This window comes from Coloeus monedula, assembly GCF_965178545.1.
Source record: "Coloeus monedula genome assembly, chromosome: 28".
Lineage (NCBI taxonomy): Eukaryota > Metazoa > Chordata > Aves > Passeriformes > Corvidae > Coloeus > Coloeus monedula.
Window position 1 is genome coordinate 711,564 of NC_138808.1, and position 17,356 is coordinate 728,919.

Below are 17,356 nucleotides of genomic sequence, written 5' to 3' on the forward strand. Positions count from 1 at the left end.
ACCCAGAGGCTCCTCCGGGGACAGCTCGCGACACACGACATCCCGCCCAGCGCGGCAGCGACTTCCCGACCTTCCCGATCAAAACCCGCTTCACTTTCTTTGCCAGCTCCGTCTCAGTTGCCTTTCAACCACCCTCCTCCCTCCGCCCCAGCTCCAACTGCGGCTCCAGGTTGGGGAAACAGCTCCAGGGGCAGCTCGGGGCATTTATTCACCACGCTGGAACATAAAAATAACATCTTTAATAGCTTTAGAGTTGGCACAGATGGCATTAAAACTCACCACTGTTTATTACTAGACTATGGAACCACACACGGTGCAGCGTGAGGAGGGCGGCTCCGACCCCACGTCACTTCTAAGCCACGGAGCTACGACAGGTTGGTGTTGGAGTTGACTCTTTTCATTTACATTCAGCTTTTATAGAGTGAAACCAACAGCGAGATTTAACCACACGCAGACAGAGCAAAGCCTGGGGAGGATGTTCCTGCTGGCAGCCGAGCTCTCCTCCTCTTAGCGGATACAAAGCCCAAAAATCAGCTGTAACACAGGTTGTGAGACTGGCCAAACAACACAGGACGACGCAGGAGCTTCTGCTCACACCTGAAGGAAAGTTACTGCAGTGACAGTCCCATTTCCCTCTTCCAAGTGCAGGAAAGGATGTTAGAGGACACAGCCCAGCAGCTCTCAGTGGCCAAACGATTTTTTTTCAGGAACCCAGAAGGCAGTGGGACAATAATACTTCCTTTTCTGAAGTATTTTCCCAAGGAAATCTCCCTGCTGCCCTGCGCCGAGCATTATCCTCACATAGGTGTAGAGGGGATGGCACAGGCACCAAACCATCAGGGACTCACCTTGGAAAGCAGCAGCAAGCTGGTGGCAAAGCAGAGGCCTGGCAGAAAACCCCCATTCTGACCAAAAATCAGCATCAAAACTATTAGGCAGGATGAAAATAATTCCCAGTAACAGAGGAGGGGAAAGGAAGGGAAGGGGGAAAGCATCCCAGATCTGGGCAGCCACAGAGCCATGGGAAAAGTTAGTGTCAGCCTGAAAAGGACAAAACTGAGCCGAAAAGACACTCCCACACTGGTGATGTGCAGCCAAAACATCACACCGTGGACCCACAGTGGCAGCTGAGCTCCTCACACTCTCCTGTGCCTGTCAGTCACCCCCTTGCCATGGCCACGGCCCCTCCCGTGTCACAGCACAGCCCTACCTCAGCTCCTACGTAACCACCCCACGTGCAAAACTTGTATTTGGGGAAACATTTACAGGTTTCTGGCAAGATCACAATGTGTTCAATGAAGTTTTTAGTCCTTAGTGAAAACAACCACCAGCACTGCTGCAGTGACACCTACCTTGCTCAGCAGCAGCTCCAGCCTGACAAACACTTGTTTGTCCAACCCAGTTACCCCAAAGTCTTTGTCCTTGATGACCCTGAGGAACCAAGACACCACAGCCACTTCCAACCCTCAATTTCCTTGTCATTTGTTGGTTATAAAGATTTCCAGTTTCTAGGGGTACTCTACAATCACAATGATTTGAGGCATTTCTGGCCTCTGTTCCGAGGAATTCCCTCTCACCACCAGGATCGGGTGCTGACACGGAGGGAGGTAAAATGCATAGTGAGGTCTCCCGCAGCGAGGTCTCTCCTCTGGTGAGGCCACTTGTTTTCCCTTTAGTGCCCCTGCACTGTCACGGCCTCTGTTTGGCCTTTACTTCCAGCGGGGGCCTTGCCCCCGATGGCTTTGTTGGAATAATCCCGCTCTCCAAAAATAGTGCTCCCAATCCTGACGTTTGTAGAGCCAACCTCTATCTGGAAGAGACAGAGAGGAGGAGGTCAGGACAGGGCTGCCACCACCCCATGGCCTAGCCTGGACGCTCACCACACCACAGGATGGTTCCCCACAGACTCATCACCCACAGCTACACCCAAGGGTTGGTTTGATCCCAGGAATCTCCCCCAGGACCGGGAGAGCTGCACTGGGATCTCCATCCAAGGGGAAGCCTTACAGGCCTGTTTGGGTGGCACCTGGGCTGGAATTTGGGGTGCAGGCATGTTTGTTCCCTGAGGGAAGGGGCAGGAATGCACTTACTGCGTGCTGGAAGTCCGTGGACATGCCCATGCTCAGCTCCACCTTCTCCACGGGCAGATTGAGCTTCTCACACACCTCCTGCCGCAGGGACAGCAGCACCTGCAGCGCACGAGGGGACAGGACAGGGTCACACACCTGGACAGCCACGCCAGCTCCCTTCCAGGGTGACACAGATCCCGATTCCTGCCTGTCCCTGAAGCGTCCTTCACACGGGATGTGCAATTCCCACACTTCCCACAGAAGCACCAGAACAGCATCTGGAGATTTCCCAGATTTCCTGACAACACAGAGGAGGCTGAACTCTCACCTGGACCAGGGGCTCCAGGACAGCAACTGCTGCACAGGTAGCCCTGCCAACATCCTGGCTGCAGCTTCAGAGGAGGGATGGGAGAAATACTCTGCAGAAAGAAGCCTCACACCTGCACTGACACTGGTACTGAGGGCTCTGTGCTATCCTGCACAAGGTGTTCCTACCTCCCTACAGCTTGACTCGGACTGGTTTGACTGGGACAGACAAACTGCACAGGAAACCAGCCCACAGTGACATTTTCTCTGACAAAATCTTACCTGGAAGTCAGGATTTGGCCCCTTACTGAGGTCATGCCCGATGCTGCCAATGGTCATCAGCCCCACAAATTCCAGGCTGGGGCACTTGTTGATGACATGCTCCACGGCAGCTGTGGTGTCTCCGGGGGGAAGGCCATGCTTGCCTGGAAAAAACCAGGAAGATCTGTGCCCAGCTCTGCCAGAGAAACGCTTTCAGCCCGTCCTGGTCAAGTTCCCTGTCAAGCCAGCAGGACAAATATCACAAAGAGCCACTTACTGTCCTCCCCACTGGTGTTAACTTGCACCATGACCTTCAGCTTCTGGGATGACCCTTTTTTCTGCCACGAGCTGTTGACTCTGTCTGCCAGTTTCACAGAATCCACCGTTTCCAACATGAACAGGTTTGGGACAGCTGGGGAGAAAACACAGGCTGAGGGAGCTCTGCTGGCATGGGATTGTTTGTACCAACAGCAGGCATTTGTGAGTTCATGGTTACTGTTTCAGAGAATCACAGAATATCCTGAGCTGGAAGGGACTCCCAGGGATGATTGAGTCCAACCCCTGTCCCAGCACAGACACCCCAACAATCCCAGCCTGGGCATCCCTGGCAGCGCTGTCCCAACACTCCTGGAGCTCCGGCAGCCTCGGGGCCGTGCCCATTCCCTGGGGAGCCTGGGCAGCTCCTGACCACCCTCTGGAGGAAGAACCTTTTCCTGATATCCACCCTAACCCTCCCCTGACACATCTGAACACTGGAAGACCATTGCCCACATAAAATCAACCAGGATTTACCGATCAGCTTGTTGACATTGTTCTTCTGCAGGTGGCCAATAAAATGCCACTTGATGTCTGGACAAGACGACAGAATCTGAAAGCAGAGAGAACACTCAGGTTGGAACAGCAACTCCCTCTTCCCCCATTCAACACTTCAGTCTTAGTTTGCCCACAACCAAATACCAAACGCCCAATTTCTTTGTTTGTTGACCCTGAAAGACTCAGCTTGTGGTTGTGCTGAGGTTGCTGCACAGCCTGGAGAGGGATGGGGCTGTGGCTGCAGGGAATGCTGTCCATGGGAACAGTGAAGGCAAAGCTCTTTTGCAACAGTCATTAAATAATATTTTCCCCAAACTGAGTGTTAACGTTTCTTTTTCAGCAAGGACTGTGCTTCTCCTAAAGAGAGCACAAAAGGCAAAGCACTGTGCAGACAAACCATGACTAAGGCTCATGTATTCCCAGACTCCTCTGGAGCCAGCAAGGCAGGAGGGGGAAGGGGGCAGAGGCAGTGAGCCAAGAATAACCCACCATTTATCTGCAAAGATAAGGATCCAACCAAATCCCTAACAAACCCCAGGACTTTGACTGAACAGCTCTTAGGACACAGCTATACATGGAGAGAAAACACAAAGGGAACTGTGTGCTTACTCTGGAGTCTGAAGCCTTTTCCAGCAGCTCCTGAACCTGGGAGAATGAAGGAGAATTCCGTTAAACCCACAGCAGGCATTGGATTGGTGTCCTTGGGATGTGTGTTCCTGGGGCCAACCTGAGCCTCAAAAACACGGGGCCAGGGAATAATGCTGTCACCCACAGAGCCACCTAAACCGGGCCGGCCCGAGCCCGCCCCGAGCCACCAGGAGGAATTTCTTCGCACAAAGGGTCATTAAACACGGGAAGGGGCTGCCCAGGGAGGTGTTGGAGCGTCCATCCCTGGAGGTGTCCAAGGAAAGACTGGCTGCGGCACTCAGTGCTCTGGGCTGGGTGACAACGTGGGGATCGGGCACGGGTTGCACTCCATGACCTTGGAGGGCTTTTCCACCTGGAATGATGCTGGGATTCCATGCCCTCAACAGGGGGCCCTTTCCCAGCCCTGCTGACCCTCTCCCAGCCCCTCAGGCCCCCGACTCACGTAGTTCTCCCCGAAGCTGCGCTGCCCGTGGCTGTAGGCCTCCATCACCATCTCCGCCGGCTTGGTCTTGCTGACGGCCACGAGCCGCGGCTGCACGGCCGGGAGCCCCTGCGGGAGCACCGCGGGGTGAGCACGGGGACCCCCGGGCCCAGCTCCGGGCACCCCCGGCCGGGGCCGCTGAGGGGGGGACGAAGGGGGCCCGGCCCTATTGGGGGAGCGCCGGGACGAGCAGAAGGGAGGCCTGTCGCGATAGTGGGGTGCTGGCTCCTTTGCTGGGGGTTTCAGACACCCAGATCCGTGGTGTGCTCGTCCCTGGGGCACTGAGGGTCTGTTCCCACGGTGGGACCTGTCCCGGTCGCACCGCGGGTCCGTCCCCACGGTCACCGGTAACCTGTCCCCAAGGCGCGGGCCCGTCCCTACGGTGACGGAGGCCCTGTCGCCATGGCAGCGACCCGCGGACCTCCCCGGGTTGCCCCCCGTGCCCCCCTCACCTGCGGCCGCCGCGCCGCCGCTTGCTGCACCTGCTCGGTGACGGCGCGGAGCGCCGGGCCCAGCCCGTCCCCGGCGGCCATGCCCGCTCTCCACATCCCCGCCCGCCCGCGGCCGCTTCCGCCACACACGCGCCCCGCCCCCGCCCCGCCGCCAATCAGATCGCTCCGCCGGCCGCCGCCCGCCAATGGGAGGGGCGGGGGCGCCATATTGGGAAGGTCGCGGGCGCCATGGCGGCCCCGGGGGGCAGCGGGGCCCGGCCGGGGCTCCCCCGTTCTGGCCACAAATCCAAATCACGGCCTGAGTAACGGGCGCGAGCGCTGCCACCCAGCCCGCCCCACTGTTCCAGTCCCGGCCACCCTCCACCCTCCAAAATTAGGTTCTTATCCCTGCATGAGGAGCAGCCTCCCAAGGGTGTGAATTTCAATTATTTCGGGAAGGAAAAAAGCGTTATAAAAAAAAAAGCAGGGACCGGTGCTTGTCCTACAGGCCCAGTCTGAGGGCGGGCAGTGTTGGGGAGCGCTTGGAGCGCGGCCACAGAGCCCGAGAGCAGCTGGAGGGGCCGGGACAATGCCCGGCTTCATCGCGGCCACTGACGGGGGAAGAACGGGAAATTGCCAGCTGGAACCCATTAACTCAAATATTTGTCTTAATGTGCAGAACTTCACTGTCCCTCTGCAGATTCAGTGTTTACACAGCTGGGTAAAAACACCCAGAAGGTTCCTGCCCTTTGTCTGGTAAAACACGACAAGGATTTTCTGCAAACTTTATCAAATCCGAGGTGTTTGCCGCTCCAGTCTTGTTCCCGTGTTTTTCACTCATTCCATAGCAAAGCAGGGGTTGACAGACACGGGATTTCTCGGACATGGACACCTCTGACCTTTCTTCTTCCACTTTCCTCCTCCTCACTGGAAAGGGGGAACCGTCCCGTGCAGGGGCACAGCGCTGACCCCCAGCACCCCACCGCTCCCCATGCCCGCCGGCGGCCTCCACGTCCCCTCGCTGGAAAATCCTCCCCTGCAAATACATCTACACGTGATACTAAAGTTCATCCTGATATTAAAATTGGAAGATTCTAAAATTGAAGGCCATTTTATTGCCATAGCAAATACCAAAATAAAAAGGCTTTGAATTCAGTACATAAGATCAAAGACTGCATTTCTATGCTCCCCACAGCCATTCCCAGGTATCAGCAGTGCCACAAACCTCTGTTCCCTTTGCTGTAGAGTGGGTTTAAAGTTCAGATATTCATCTCAAGATTAGAGAAACAGGACAATTTGCCTGTTAAAGAGACAGAGGGAATAAAGGTTTATATGGAGAGACAGATCCACTCTGGAAAATTCAGGACATTTTACAGAGTGGAGAAACCTGAATGAAGACACAACAACAGATTTTGGCTTGTGAAGACTGATACACTCTCAACTTTGCTTCTGCACTCTTAGTACAATTTAACTAAATTACACTAATACTTTAGCAGTCAGGGTTTTAATTAAAAAAAAAATCATTAAGAGCTCTTTATCCCAAGCTATTGTCTTGCTATGAAATCACACACACACAAAAAGCCTTTATAATACCACTTTGGCTTAGTTGCATCCTTCCATTAGTGAAAAATACTTGCGTAAAAGGAGGTGTTAGTTGCTGATGGAAACCTTGAGCACGAATGTAGAACAATCTCAAATGAGCTCATCCTCATGGCTGAACTTCTGCTATTCCCTGTTACAATCTCCCTGCACAGACCAATTTATGAGTCAGGAATATCACAGCCTCCCTGGGGATGCTGTTGTTGACTACTGTGGGTCTGATGAAGGTCTGGAGATGGGACTTCCCTTAGCTCCTATTTTCCAAGAAATACAAAGAGGAGGGGACTTTTCTCCAGCAGAAACCGATGCTTAATTTCTATTTTGCATTTTCAAGCATCAACAGGGAAGAGAAAACTGCTGTAAAAACCCTGGAGCCAGGAGCTGAGATTCATCCGAGCTCTCTTAGTGTAACACAGATTGATGAAGATTTAAACGCTGAAGAGTGAGACCAGGGGTAGGGGGGAGCAAGAATTCGGGGCACGAGCCTGTAAATGCACCAGGCTGGTCTCTGACAACGAGCACTGCCATCACCTCAGATGAGGATATTGGCCTCAAATTTTATCAGCAATTAAGCACCAGGCTCTGCTGCCAAATGCAGATGGATTAGGTAGGAAAAAAAAAAATGTTCTCTCTAGGCATGAATTTTTATCTTCAAATTTTGCATGTGTGGAAAACAAAACCCTGTTTCCTCCTTGCATCTGGGATGCGAGGAACTGGTCAGCTCTCTGGAGGGGAAGGTCTGGTACATTGTTCTGAGAGAAAAAGGGGAATCCATCTTTGGGTAGTTCAGGAAGAGCTGCTTTTCTCTGCCCCGTGACCTTTCAGAATCACAGTTTGTCCTTGGCCAGTACAAAACCTTCCTTCCACAAGGTCCATTCAGACCCAATCCCACAGGAGCTCAGTTCTGCTCGTTTCAGCTCACCTGAAGGTCCTTTTTCTAGTCAGACACTGTAAACACAGAGATCCAGTTGCTCCTGCAGAGCAGGTAACGGGCTGAAAAACCATCAGATCACTCCAGCAGCTCCTCCCCAGCACGGCCTTTTGTAAAGTCAGGGTCCCTGAGACAAAAATTCTTTCCTCCCTGGTTTTCTATGACTGTGACAACTTCCACGCCTGTGGCCTCATTCCACTGAAAATCCCACCCAGCTCTGCACTCCAGGACGCTGCCCACGCCCTCCCCCAGCAGCTGAACTGCTGGGAAAACTCTCCTGTGCCCCACAGAAACATGAAAAACAGAAAACAAAGCCGTGTTAGGACATAGAAAATGAAGAGTTTGGGTCACTCCCTGCGTGACTTGTGGTCTAAGGCTTCGATCCCCCCGGTGAGTGGGAACCTGCAGGATTCCAGCTGAACCTCTGTCCCTCATAGGGTCACCTCACATGGGCTCGGCAGCCACCTGCCACTGGCCCCAGCCTCGAGCAGCCACTTGTAGTGTACAAAATCTAGCACCTTATTTTCAAAGGGGACTGAAATAAAGTACTTGGAATTTTCAGTAAGAAAAAAACCCCCAAACAAGTTGTAGCAATTCCCCTCCCTCCAAACCCTCAACATTTCTTTACCTGCAACAGCTATGAACCACCTCAATCCCAAATCAGGTTCCCGTCCAGCTGATAGCCCTGAAGCCTCTCCCAAATCCTTGGTCTGTGTGACCAAGAGCTGGGGAGGTGCAGCTACAGAACATACCTGGAGCTTAGAAATTACCAGAAAACCCACCCCATAAATACCAAAGTCCTTGTGTCTAATTGTCATACAAAAGATTGAAAGGATTAAATCTGATTCATCTCTTTCAGCACAGGAAAGGGGGAAAACAAAAAGGAATTTCCCAGTTCATGATGTTTTGATATAAAACGAATAGAAATCTTTCTTTTCAGTTGATGTTATGAAGTAGTTTTGTGTCCTCGCTGGTTCCTGCCCCGTCCTCATCTTGGATTCCCTCTGCCAGTCCCTCTGCAGATTTTCTCTGGCTCCCTGCAGAGTCCATGAACATGTTGGGAATATCTTTGCCAAAGTAGATCTTGCTGTTGGCTGCGATTGCCTTGTACTTCATCAGCTGCAAGTACTCGGGAGTTAACTTGAGCTGCACGGAGAGAAAACGGGTCACAACAGCTCAGATACGGGAAAAGGAGATTCGTGCCATGAGCACACGAGGCACATACTTTCCACAAGCACAGCAGGCATGGCCAGCCCTCCACAGTGAAAACACAGTGCCCAGAGCCAGGCTGAGTGCAGCTCTAAATCCCAGTGACTAAATGGCAAAATGAAAAGTGATGGGAGCAGCTGGGGAAAACGCTCAATCCAAACGTGATGGAGATGCTCAAGAGCACATCACTCACTGCAGCCCTTGAAACGAGAACTACTGAGGAGGGAAATATCCCTGGCTGTTTTCCAGGGAGCAGATCCACGAGCGTGTCTGGGTGAGAGGAACTCATTCGTTCAGGATAATGACATTGTCACAGAGAGGACAGAACAACTGGCACAAAACCTGTGTACAAACACCCCAGCCCTCTGGCCCTTCTCACAGACCACCACAGAACTGAAACTCTTCCTGCTGGAGTGTCCTGGGAACTTGCTCACCTGGCAATTCTATCCATGCCATTTTTCTGTTTCCAGGTTGGACTTTTTGTTGTTTTTACTTTTGCAGTACTGAGGCTCTTCCAGGGTATCTGAGATCAGCTCCATTTGTTCTTTCCCTGCACTGTGGTTTATTCTACCCCTGCCTGTCACCCCGGAGATCCCCCTGCTCTGACTGCCTGCCAACTTGAGACTGGAATGAAACCACATTTCTCATCACAACAGCGTGAAAGGGCAACACTGAAACTGATATTCCATCTACAGAGAGCCACGGCCTGTGAGCACCTGGCAGAGCAGAGACTTCACATACCCTGACACTGATCTGTCCAGAGAACAAAAGGAACTTGCAAATAAGGATCTAATTGTTTCAGTCAGATAAAAGCTTTGCTGAGAGGAGATGGCCTCCGTTGTGCTTTTTGACTTAAACAATGATCACTGCCTGCTCTTGTGCTGAGCATTCCCCCACAGCCCGGGGCCCTGCTCTGAGGCACCACAAAGGAAAGCACAGTACCTTGTTGGCCTCAGCCACCTTCATAGCAGTGTAACACTCAGCATCAGCTCTTGCCTTCTCTCGTGCAAGAAATGCAGCATCTGGAAGCAAACACATGCTCTGAGTCACATTTTTATTTCCAGCCACGTTAGCACCGTTTGCAGCTGGAAACTCTTCAGAAAGGGGCCAGTGCCACATCTAAACTGCACGGGGTGCAACAAGGGGAAGAGGGAACAAAATGGGAAACCCAGAAATGGGAGCTCAATTTACAGCTAAATGGCTGCAGGATGAGAGCATTAATAAGTGAATTGCATCTGCAACTGCAGAGCTCAAAGAATTTCTCACACATCAGGGTTTGATTATCCCCATCACGTGGGCCGAGCTCAGCCTTTCTTCTCGAGCCAGGGCTGACTCTCGTGCTGAAACGCAGCAACTGCTCTCCTGCAGACGTGGGATTTACCCACAGCCTTTGCCCAGGACTCCAGGAACAGCCTGAGCAGCCCAGCACTCTCTGCAGATGAGGTCTGTGCCTGTGGATGTGATTCCCAGATGGGATTTGGTCTGGGATACGCAGATGAAGGTTCTGGCACGCAGAGCAGGGGATTTTAACCTCTACAGGCTCTGCCCCTTGGACAGATGCTGGAGAGCTTTTCTCTGCTCTGTCAACAATTGCTCAAAGGCTCTGATTCTGTGGATACTGAAATTCCTGACTCCTGGCAGAGACACTTAAGGAAAGCAATGCTTCCCGTTTCTGTACTGCACTCCTTTTCCCCCTCGGACTCTGTATCTGTCCAGTAATAACGATGGGTACCAATGAGTGTAATCCTGCCCCTCTCCTGACATTCCTCCCAAGGCATGGAGCCACACGATTGCAGCACTCAGTCTGGGTTGGAGAGCTGCATAGCTGCATAAACCATTTGTTTACTTCCCCTAGCAGGGAGTCCTGTGAGCTGCTGCACTTAAAGATCATGTAAACAGCTGGATGGTCTGGCCCACAGCTTCCTCTCTTTGGGCTAAAAGGAGAGGCTGGGCCCAGTCACAGACACCAGGAAAAAAGAGAGAGGCAGGAATCCTCTGCCAGCACAGACCCAGACTGACGGGCTGACAGAGTTATAGGAAATAAACCCCACTGTATTTCTGCAAAGAACTTCTTCATGGGAAGCTGCTGATCTGTAAAACTCTTAATTGGCTCCTCAGTGGCTTCTGCAAAGCTTGGCAGGGCCTATAATGAATGTAAGGGGAAAAAAGGCCTTGCCACTTCTGAGCTGGAATTGCAGAGCCCTCTCCACGCCCTGGAGTCTCCTTGGCAAAGCATCGTATCAGATGGGTGAGGGAACACCTCCTTGAGTTCAAACTCCTACAAAGATCACCTTGAGAAAGGGAGTTTCAAGAAGCACAGCTGTCAAAGAAATTCCCGTTCTTGCCTCTGGTCAGGAACTTCACCCCTGGGAGCATCAGCCTGGACTGAAGAACACAGCCAACACACACTTCAAGAGCTCCCTGGTGAACTGCTTCAGGAGTTACTTACTGGAAAGCTCACCCCCCACTCACCTTCAATCTCTGAAATTCGCTTCTCTGTTTCCTTTTCCATCACTTTCTGTCCATAAGTTATTTCAGCAACTTGTGCAATCTTTTCTGCCTCTGAAATGAAAACAAGAACACACCCACACTGTCATCACACATCTTCCTAACGCCAGAAGCAGCCTCACCCTGGAAAATCCTCACTCATCACCTACTTCAGGTGGAAATAAATGGTGGGAAGAATTTCCAGCCTGCAGAAAACAAAGCTGGAACCCACCTGAAACACTCCTGAGCTTCTCAGGGAGTTTCAGATCAGAGAAAGTCCCAAAGCAAACCAGTGCACCCCTTCCCCCTCTCTGGAGCCTGGGGTCTCTTTGCTGCCTGTCCCCACCGTTCCCTCTCCCAGCCCTCCCATACAGACCGATCAGGGCTTTCTTCCTCTCTGTCTCTGCCTCCTTCTCCACCACCTTCTGCTTCTGTGCCGCGATCAGCAGCTTTGTCTTCTCGCTCTCCCTGGGGAGCAAGAGAAACCAGTTAAAAACAGGGGCTCACTGGTGTGGGATTCACAGCACATCCCTGGTTCTCCCCTCCTTCCAGCACGTGTCCAGGGCAGGTGGGATCAGCAGTGTGAGGGCAGGTACCTGCACAGAGCGTTTTGCCTAAACCAAAGCATTCTTTCCTCCCCTCCATAGCAGGATGATTTTCCAGTGAGTCCCTGTGACACACTCCCTGCAGGCTGCCCTATTGCCTTTTCTATCTTAATGGTTTTTATTTACATTAATGAGTTTTTAAAGAGTGAACATAAATAAAAAACTCTGCCCGTGCTCCCAGCCAGGGAAGAGACACTGGAACTGAGTCTCTCTCAACACGTCCTGCTGTATTTATGGCAACAGAACACAGGCTGATTTGGGACCCCCTGCCATGACCACGCCACACAGGATTTACCACAAGCCCAAAGGTGACATGCAATGCCAGGGAAGCAGAATGGATGAGAGGGATCCCATCCTGGCCGGCACAGAGTGCTGGCAGCATGCTCAGGGAGCACGGGCGTGTCTGACTGACCAAGTGCAGGAGAAGGCAGCTGGCTCAGGGCGTTGCAAAGGAATCAGCATGTCAAGTGCTGCCAAAGAAAGTTATTTCAAAGCTTTGCGAGTCTTCAGCCTGTTGAATCAACAGTTTCTCCATCCCAGTCAAACAACAGGATTAGTGCTGAAATCCATCCCTCTGCCAGTCACCCACGGCTCCAGGAGGGCTCTGAACACAGGGCCAGTGCCCAGGGGAAGGAGCCCCGGGGCAAAGCATTCCTGTGCTCAAGGGCTCCAAGTGAGGGCCCTGCCAGCCCAGCCAGGGCTCAGTGCTGCTCCTCGGCAGCCCCTTCCCAAGGGGCAGCATGAGGCCAGGAGCCAAGGGCACCCCAATCCCCAGAGCCCAAGGTAATCTGCCCTTCTGGATCCTTCTGGGAACACAAAGCCACTTACATGAGCTCGTAATTCCTCCGGATTGTTTCAGGGATGTTTGGCTTTGTAACTCGAACTGCCTGGAGAGAGGGAGACAGGAGAGAACATGGGCCAACAGCCAAGTGGCCCCTGGGACTGCAGGGGTGGCACTTGGGGCACGCTCTGCCACCAGAGCTGCACAAACTGTGACCAGGCCCAAAATCCACAGAGAAACAGCATTGAAGGATCTCCTGACATGACAGAGATTGTAACCTGGGCAAACCAGCACCCAGAATAACTTCAGGAGAAACTCAACACATCAAAACTGAGAGGAGACAGGTAGGACACTGTTTCCACTCCTCAGGTTCAATGAAATCTGTGCTGTAAAGCAATTTCCTAAACAAATCTCAGTTTCTTGTTTCCTTTTAGCCCTTTCCCCTCTTCACAATCTGAACCTTCAATATCTCAATCAAATCCTGATTACCTGTATAATTAATCCAGGGGCCATCGTGGTTAGGTCTTGCTGCAAGGCCAGTTTAAGGTTTTCATCAATTTGATCTGATTGGGGGAAAAAGAAAAGGGAATGAAACATCCCCCAGGACAGTTTGCTGTCAGCACCCAGAGTGAGCTGGGAGGGCTCACATTTCTTATTCCTGGAAAGTACAAATGGGAGTTGGATGTAGAAGTGCTGGCCTGACCCCGAGGCAGGTTCCCAGCTCTCCCAGCAACAACCCTTGGGACGCACCAGAGGAACATGGCAGGCATGAAAGGAAACCCTCCAGTTTCCCCAAACCTGTGGTTTGGAATCTTCCTGAATCTTTACAACAAGGAGTCTGTGCTCTAACCCCCTTCCCCTCTGAACTTCCCAACTGGATCCTGAAGTAACGTGGTAAATCCTGACTGACTCTGGCCTGCACCTGTGCCAGGAGGACAAAAAGGAAATGGAAAGGCAGGAATGGGAAATGGCAGCATCAGTTACTTTAACAGGCTGCAAAAATCATCAGTAATGTCTTTCTGGCTCAAGGAGTCCCAGAACTCCAGCGTAGCTGAGGATTTCAAAGGGGTACACAACCTAAAACCCTGCTCTGATGAAAGCTCCAAGGAGGGCAGCGCTTCCAGCTGGGGCCTGCTGGGAAGTGCAGAGGGAAAATCAAACTGTAATGGCCTTAAGAGGGATCACATCACACTCCTGGATTGTTTGCTTTGGTCCCAGTTTCCTATCTGGAACTCAGGCTCCTAATGAAGCCCAGCCAGGAGTTTGGGAAGCAGCTGTTATCAGTTCCCTGCACCTGCTGGCAGATGTGGGGGCAGAGGGTGACGTGAGGCTGCTCAAAGGGGCTGTGCCCCACTGCAGAGCCTGAGCCAGACCCAGGCAGCTCAGAGCAGGAGTTCCAGGGGAGTTTGTGCAAGTTCCTTCTGTGCAGAGCGGGTGCTTTCAGCCCATTTCAAGCAGCCGTCAGCAGCAGCTGCCGACATCTGGAGTCTCCATCGGCCAGGAACCCGTCCAGCGCCAGCAGGGACTGGGAACCGGGGGGGGTCCGAGCCCCAGGCCTGCAGCCTGTGTGGGAAGGGGAAGCCAGGCTCCTTGGAAAGCCCAGGCTGAACAGAGAGCAGGAGTCTGCTCTCTCAGGCCCCCTGCTCTCTCAGGCACAAATCCTGTCCCGCTGCGCTCCCAAACCATTCCCAGCAGCTCTGCGCCCACAGCCAGCACTGCCGAGTGCTGAAAGGCTGCAAGGATTTCCTGTCAGTCCAGAGCCAGAAACAAAACACTCAGCATTGGCAGCCACTGCACGAATTCTACCAAGAAACCCCAGCTTCTCCTCAGCCTCTCCTGCCGTGTGTGCCCGGTTTCCCGTTGGGAAGGTCAGCAGGCTCCTGCCAACACTCCTGGTTTATGGCACCGCAGCCACGGGCACAGCCCAGAGCTCATGGAACCCTCTGGCCAGGGAGTGCTTGCTCAGGCTTTCTGTAACAGCAAAGAGCCACAGCCTGGCTCTTCCATCTGGATTAGAGAATCCTGTGACTGATTCAATCACACAGAGAATGCCACAGAATTCCTGCTCCCTTCCCTACAGGGAGGCTACTGGCAGGGCTGGGGCTGGAGTTTATTGTTACAACATATTGAAGCACTCAGCTCCAAAAGATAACACGGATAAACGATGGCAGCTGGATACCAACCCCGCCTCTGAGCAGAGCAAACACGGGATTAATGGATAAAAGCCCACCAGCTGTGGGTTCTGCACCAACAGCCCACAGGGAGAACCCTCAGAACCACCAGTCCCAGGGGCAGCTCACCAAACAGCTCGATGTAAACCTCCTGCAGCGTGTGGACACTGCAGAACTGGTTCAGCTCATGGTGGATCTTGTTGAAGATGAGGGCCTTGTCGTAGTCGGCTGTGTAGTTCTTCACGATGTCGTACACTGGCAGAGGAGAGAGCGGGGATGGAGGAGGGAGGGAAGGGAAGCGGGGAAAGGAGGCTGAGCACTCTCAGGGAAAACCTTGGAGCTCAGTCCCAGTGCAGGGGCTGTGAAATGAGGGACCCCCCCTGCCCTCAAACCCTCTGCTCAGGGCAGGTTTATTTACTGCTGATGTTTTGCGACGCCTCCACCAATATCTGTCCTCTGCTCTGTCAACAGAAGGGTTTGAAGCACCCTCAGGCTGTGCTGGGGCTGCACACACACACACACACACACAGAGCTCCCTGCTGAGCCAGGCACTCCCACATTAAACACCCAAGGATTTGGGAAAAGGCTGCACAGGTCGTTCTCCCTGGGCTCCAGGAGCCTGTGCTCACAGCCCCCTTGGCTCCCCCTGCACGCCCCGTTACTCCAACCCGATGCTGCACAAAGCTCGGGGGGGCTGGGTTAACGCAGATCAGAAAGGCAAGAAACAATAAACACCCCAAATTCTCGGGAGAGCAGGGTCAGAGGCGACACCCGGAGCTCAGGGCACACCTGTGGTACAGCCTGGCTCCAACCAAACACAGCCACAACCTCTTCACCTCCTGTTCCTGCAGCACAGCCCCCGGGGAGTGTCCGGGGCAGGACTGGTGACTCACCCGCGCTCTGGATGAGGAAATTCACCACCTCGATCCTGTCGAAATAAATCATCACTCCTCCACTGCAAAGCGAGAAAAACAAAAAGTTACGTTTGCTGGAGGCTGAGTTTGCTCCTGTGGGATGAGTGTGGGATCCACCCCAGCCTGCCCAGCACCATCCCAGACCCCCCCGCCCGGGGTGGGCTCTCTGTCCTGGGGAGGCCCTGCAGAGCCTCCCAGTGACCCCAGTTTGGGGGCTGCAGAGAAGTTCAGTCTCTGAGGAGCTTCCAGCTGGGATGAAGGGCTGTAGGGGGGTAAGAGCTGAACATCTCACCTGGTGCCACACGGGACATTTTTCACCTCGTCCGTCTGCAGCGTGGTCTGGAGGAGATCGAAGGAAAGAGGCTTAAGAGACGGATTTTCCCGGCACAAATCCTGCAGCCCACGGGACTCTGACACAGCCACGTCCCCCCGGGACCCTCCAAAGCAGGAGCTGCACCCGCCTCGCTCAGTCCCTCGTTCGAGGCTCAGCGGGACCGGCCCGAGAGCCGCCCGTCCCCGGTACCGGACACGGCCGCCCCCAGCCCCGTGGGACCAGCCGGGCTCCCCCGGTGCCCGCCCCGCCCGGGCCCGGGCCCAGCAGCACCTGCACTGACTTGTAGGACGTGATGAAGGGCAGCATGAGGTGGAAGCCGGGCCCGCTGGTGGAGGTCAGCAACGCGCCGCCGCTGCGGAGGGAACGAGAGGGGGAGAGAGAGAGAGAACCGTGAGCGGCGGCTGGCCGGGGCCCGGCTCTCTCCCCGCAGGGCCCGTCTCACCGATAGTAGACGCCGATGTGCCCCTCGTCGATCTTGTGCACGGCCGACAGGAGCGCGGCGGCCGCGACGCCGAGGGCGAGGGCGGCGATGGCACCGAGCTGGGCCATGCCCGGCACCGGCGGCGGCACCGGCGGCGCGCCACTGACGTCATCACAGCGCGACCGCGCCGCCGCCGCCAGAGGGCGATGGAGGAGCGGGGGATGTGGCGCTGGAGGTCGCAGGTTCGAGACCCTCTCGCTCCCGCAGCGCGACCCCGCAGGGGTTTGGGCGTGCGGGCCCCCCCAGAGCCCGCTCCCCGTGCAGGCGGGGGGGACAGAGCAGGACGGCGGCGTGGAGGGGTGTGCCGCACCCACGGAGTCACAGATCGTAGAATGTTAAGCGTCGGAAGGGACATCGAGACTCATCCCGTTCCATCCACGGGCTGGGACATTTCCCGGCGGAACCACAGAGGATCCTCAGCTGGAAAGGGCCCACGGGATCATCCAGTCCAGCTCCTGGCCCAGCACAGACACCCTAACAATCCCCCCGTGTCCCTGAGAGCATTGTCCAAACGCTCCTGGAGATCTGACTCCCAATGTCCGGCCTAAATTTCCCCTCTTTCAATTCTTTCTGTCACCCACAAAGGGTTCTCCCCTCTCTGACCGCCCCGGCATCGCCCCACGCCCCCCGCATGGAACCCCCCGTTCCCTGTCCGGACCTTGTTCGGGCAATTGCAGGAAACGGGATGGGCCAGGAACCGTGGAATCATCCAGCTCTGTAATCGTGGAAACGGACCTAAAAACCATGTGAGAGATGTATAAAACGTCAATAAAGGAGAATGATTTGATCTTTACTCGTGATAGATCTCCGAGGTTATATATAACAACCCTGTCAG

General features: G+C 54.0%; 2 protein-coding genes across 2 annotated transcripts; both read right to left on the reverse strand.

Annotated features, from left to right (window-relative positions):
- Positions 1-219: 219 nt before the first annotated feature.
- PLPBP (pyridoxal phosphate binding protein) lies at positions 220-5,146 on the reverse strand. Its single transcript, XM_082298197.1, has 8 exons — positions 5,031-5,146; positions 4,540-4,647; positions 4,059-4,094; positions 3,429-3,504; positions 2,914-3,048; positions 2,658-2,800; positions 2,091-2,189; positions 220-1,810 (listed from the first exon to the last, which is right to left on the reverse strand). Exons 1-8 carry the CDS (start codon positions 5,124-5,126, stop codon positions 1,673-1,675), a joined length of 831 nt encoding a protein of 276 aa, XP_082154323.1. The 5' UTR covers positions 5,127-5,146; the 3' UTR covers positions 220-1,672.
- Positions 5,147-6,070: 924 nt separating this feature from the next.
- On the reverse strand, positions 6,071-16,611 carry ERLIN2 (ER lipid raft associated 2). The gene is made up of 11 exons (XM_082298147.1): positions 16,483-16,611; positions 16,311-16,392; positions 15,999-16,045; positions 15,686-15,747; positions 14,922-15,047; positions 13,111-13,184; positions 12,669-12,727; positions 11,612-11,703; positions 11,221-11,310; positions 9,691-9,770; positions 6,071-8,685 (listed from the first exon to the last, which is right to left on the reverse strand). The coding sequence occupies exons 1-11, from the start codon at positions 16,587-16,589 to the stop codon at positions 8,476-8,478; spliced, it is 1,029 nt and encodes a 342-aa protein (XP_082154273.1). The 5' UTR covers positions 16,590-16,611; the 3' UTR covers positions 6,071-8,475.
- Between the last annotated feature and the right edge of the window lie 745 nt (positions 16,612-17,356).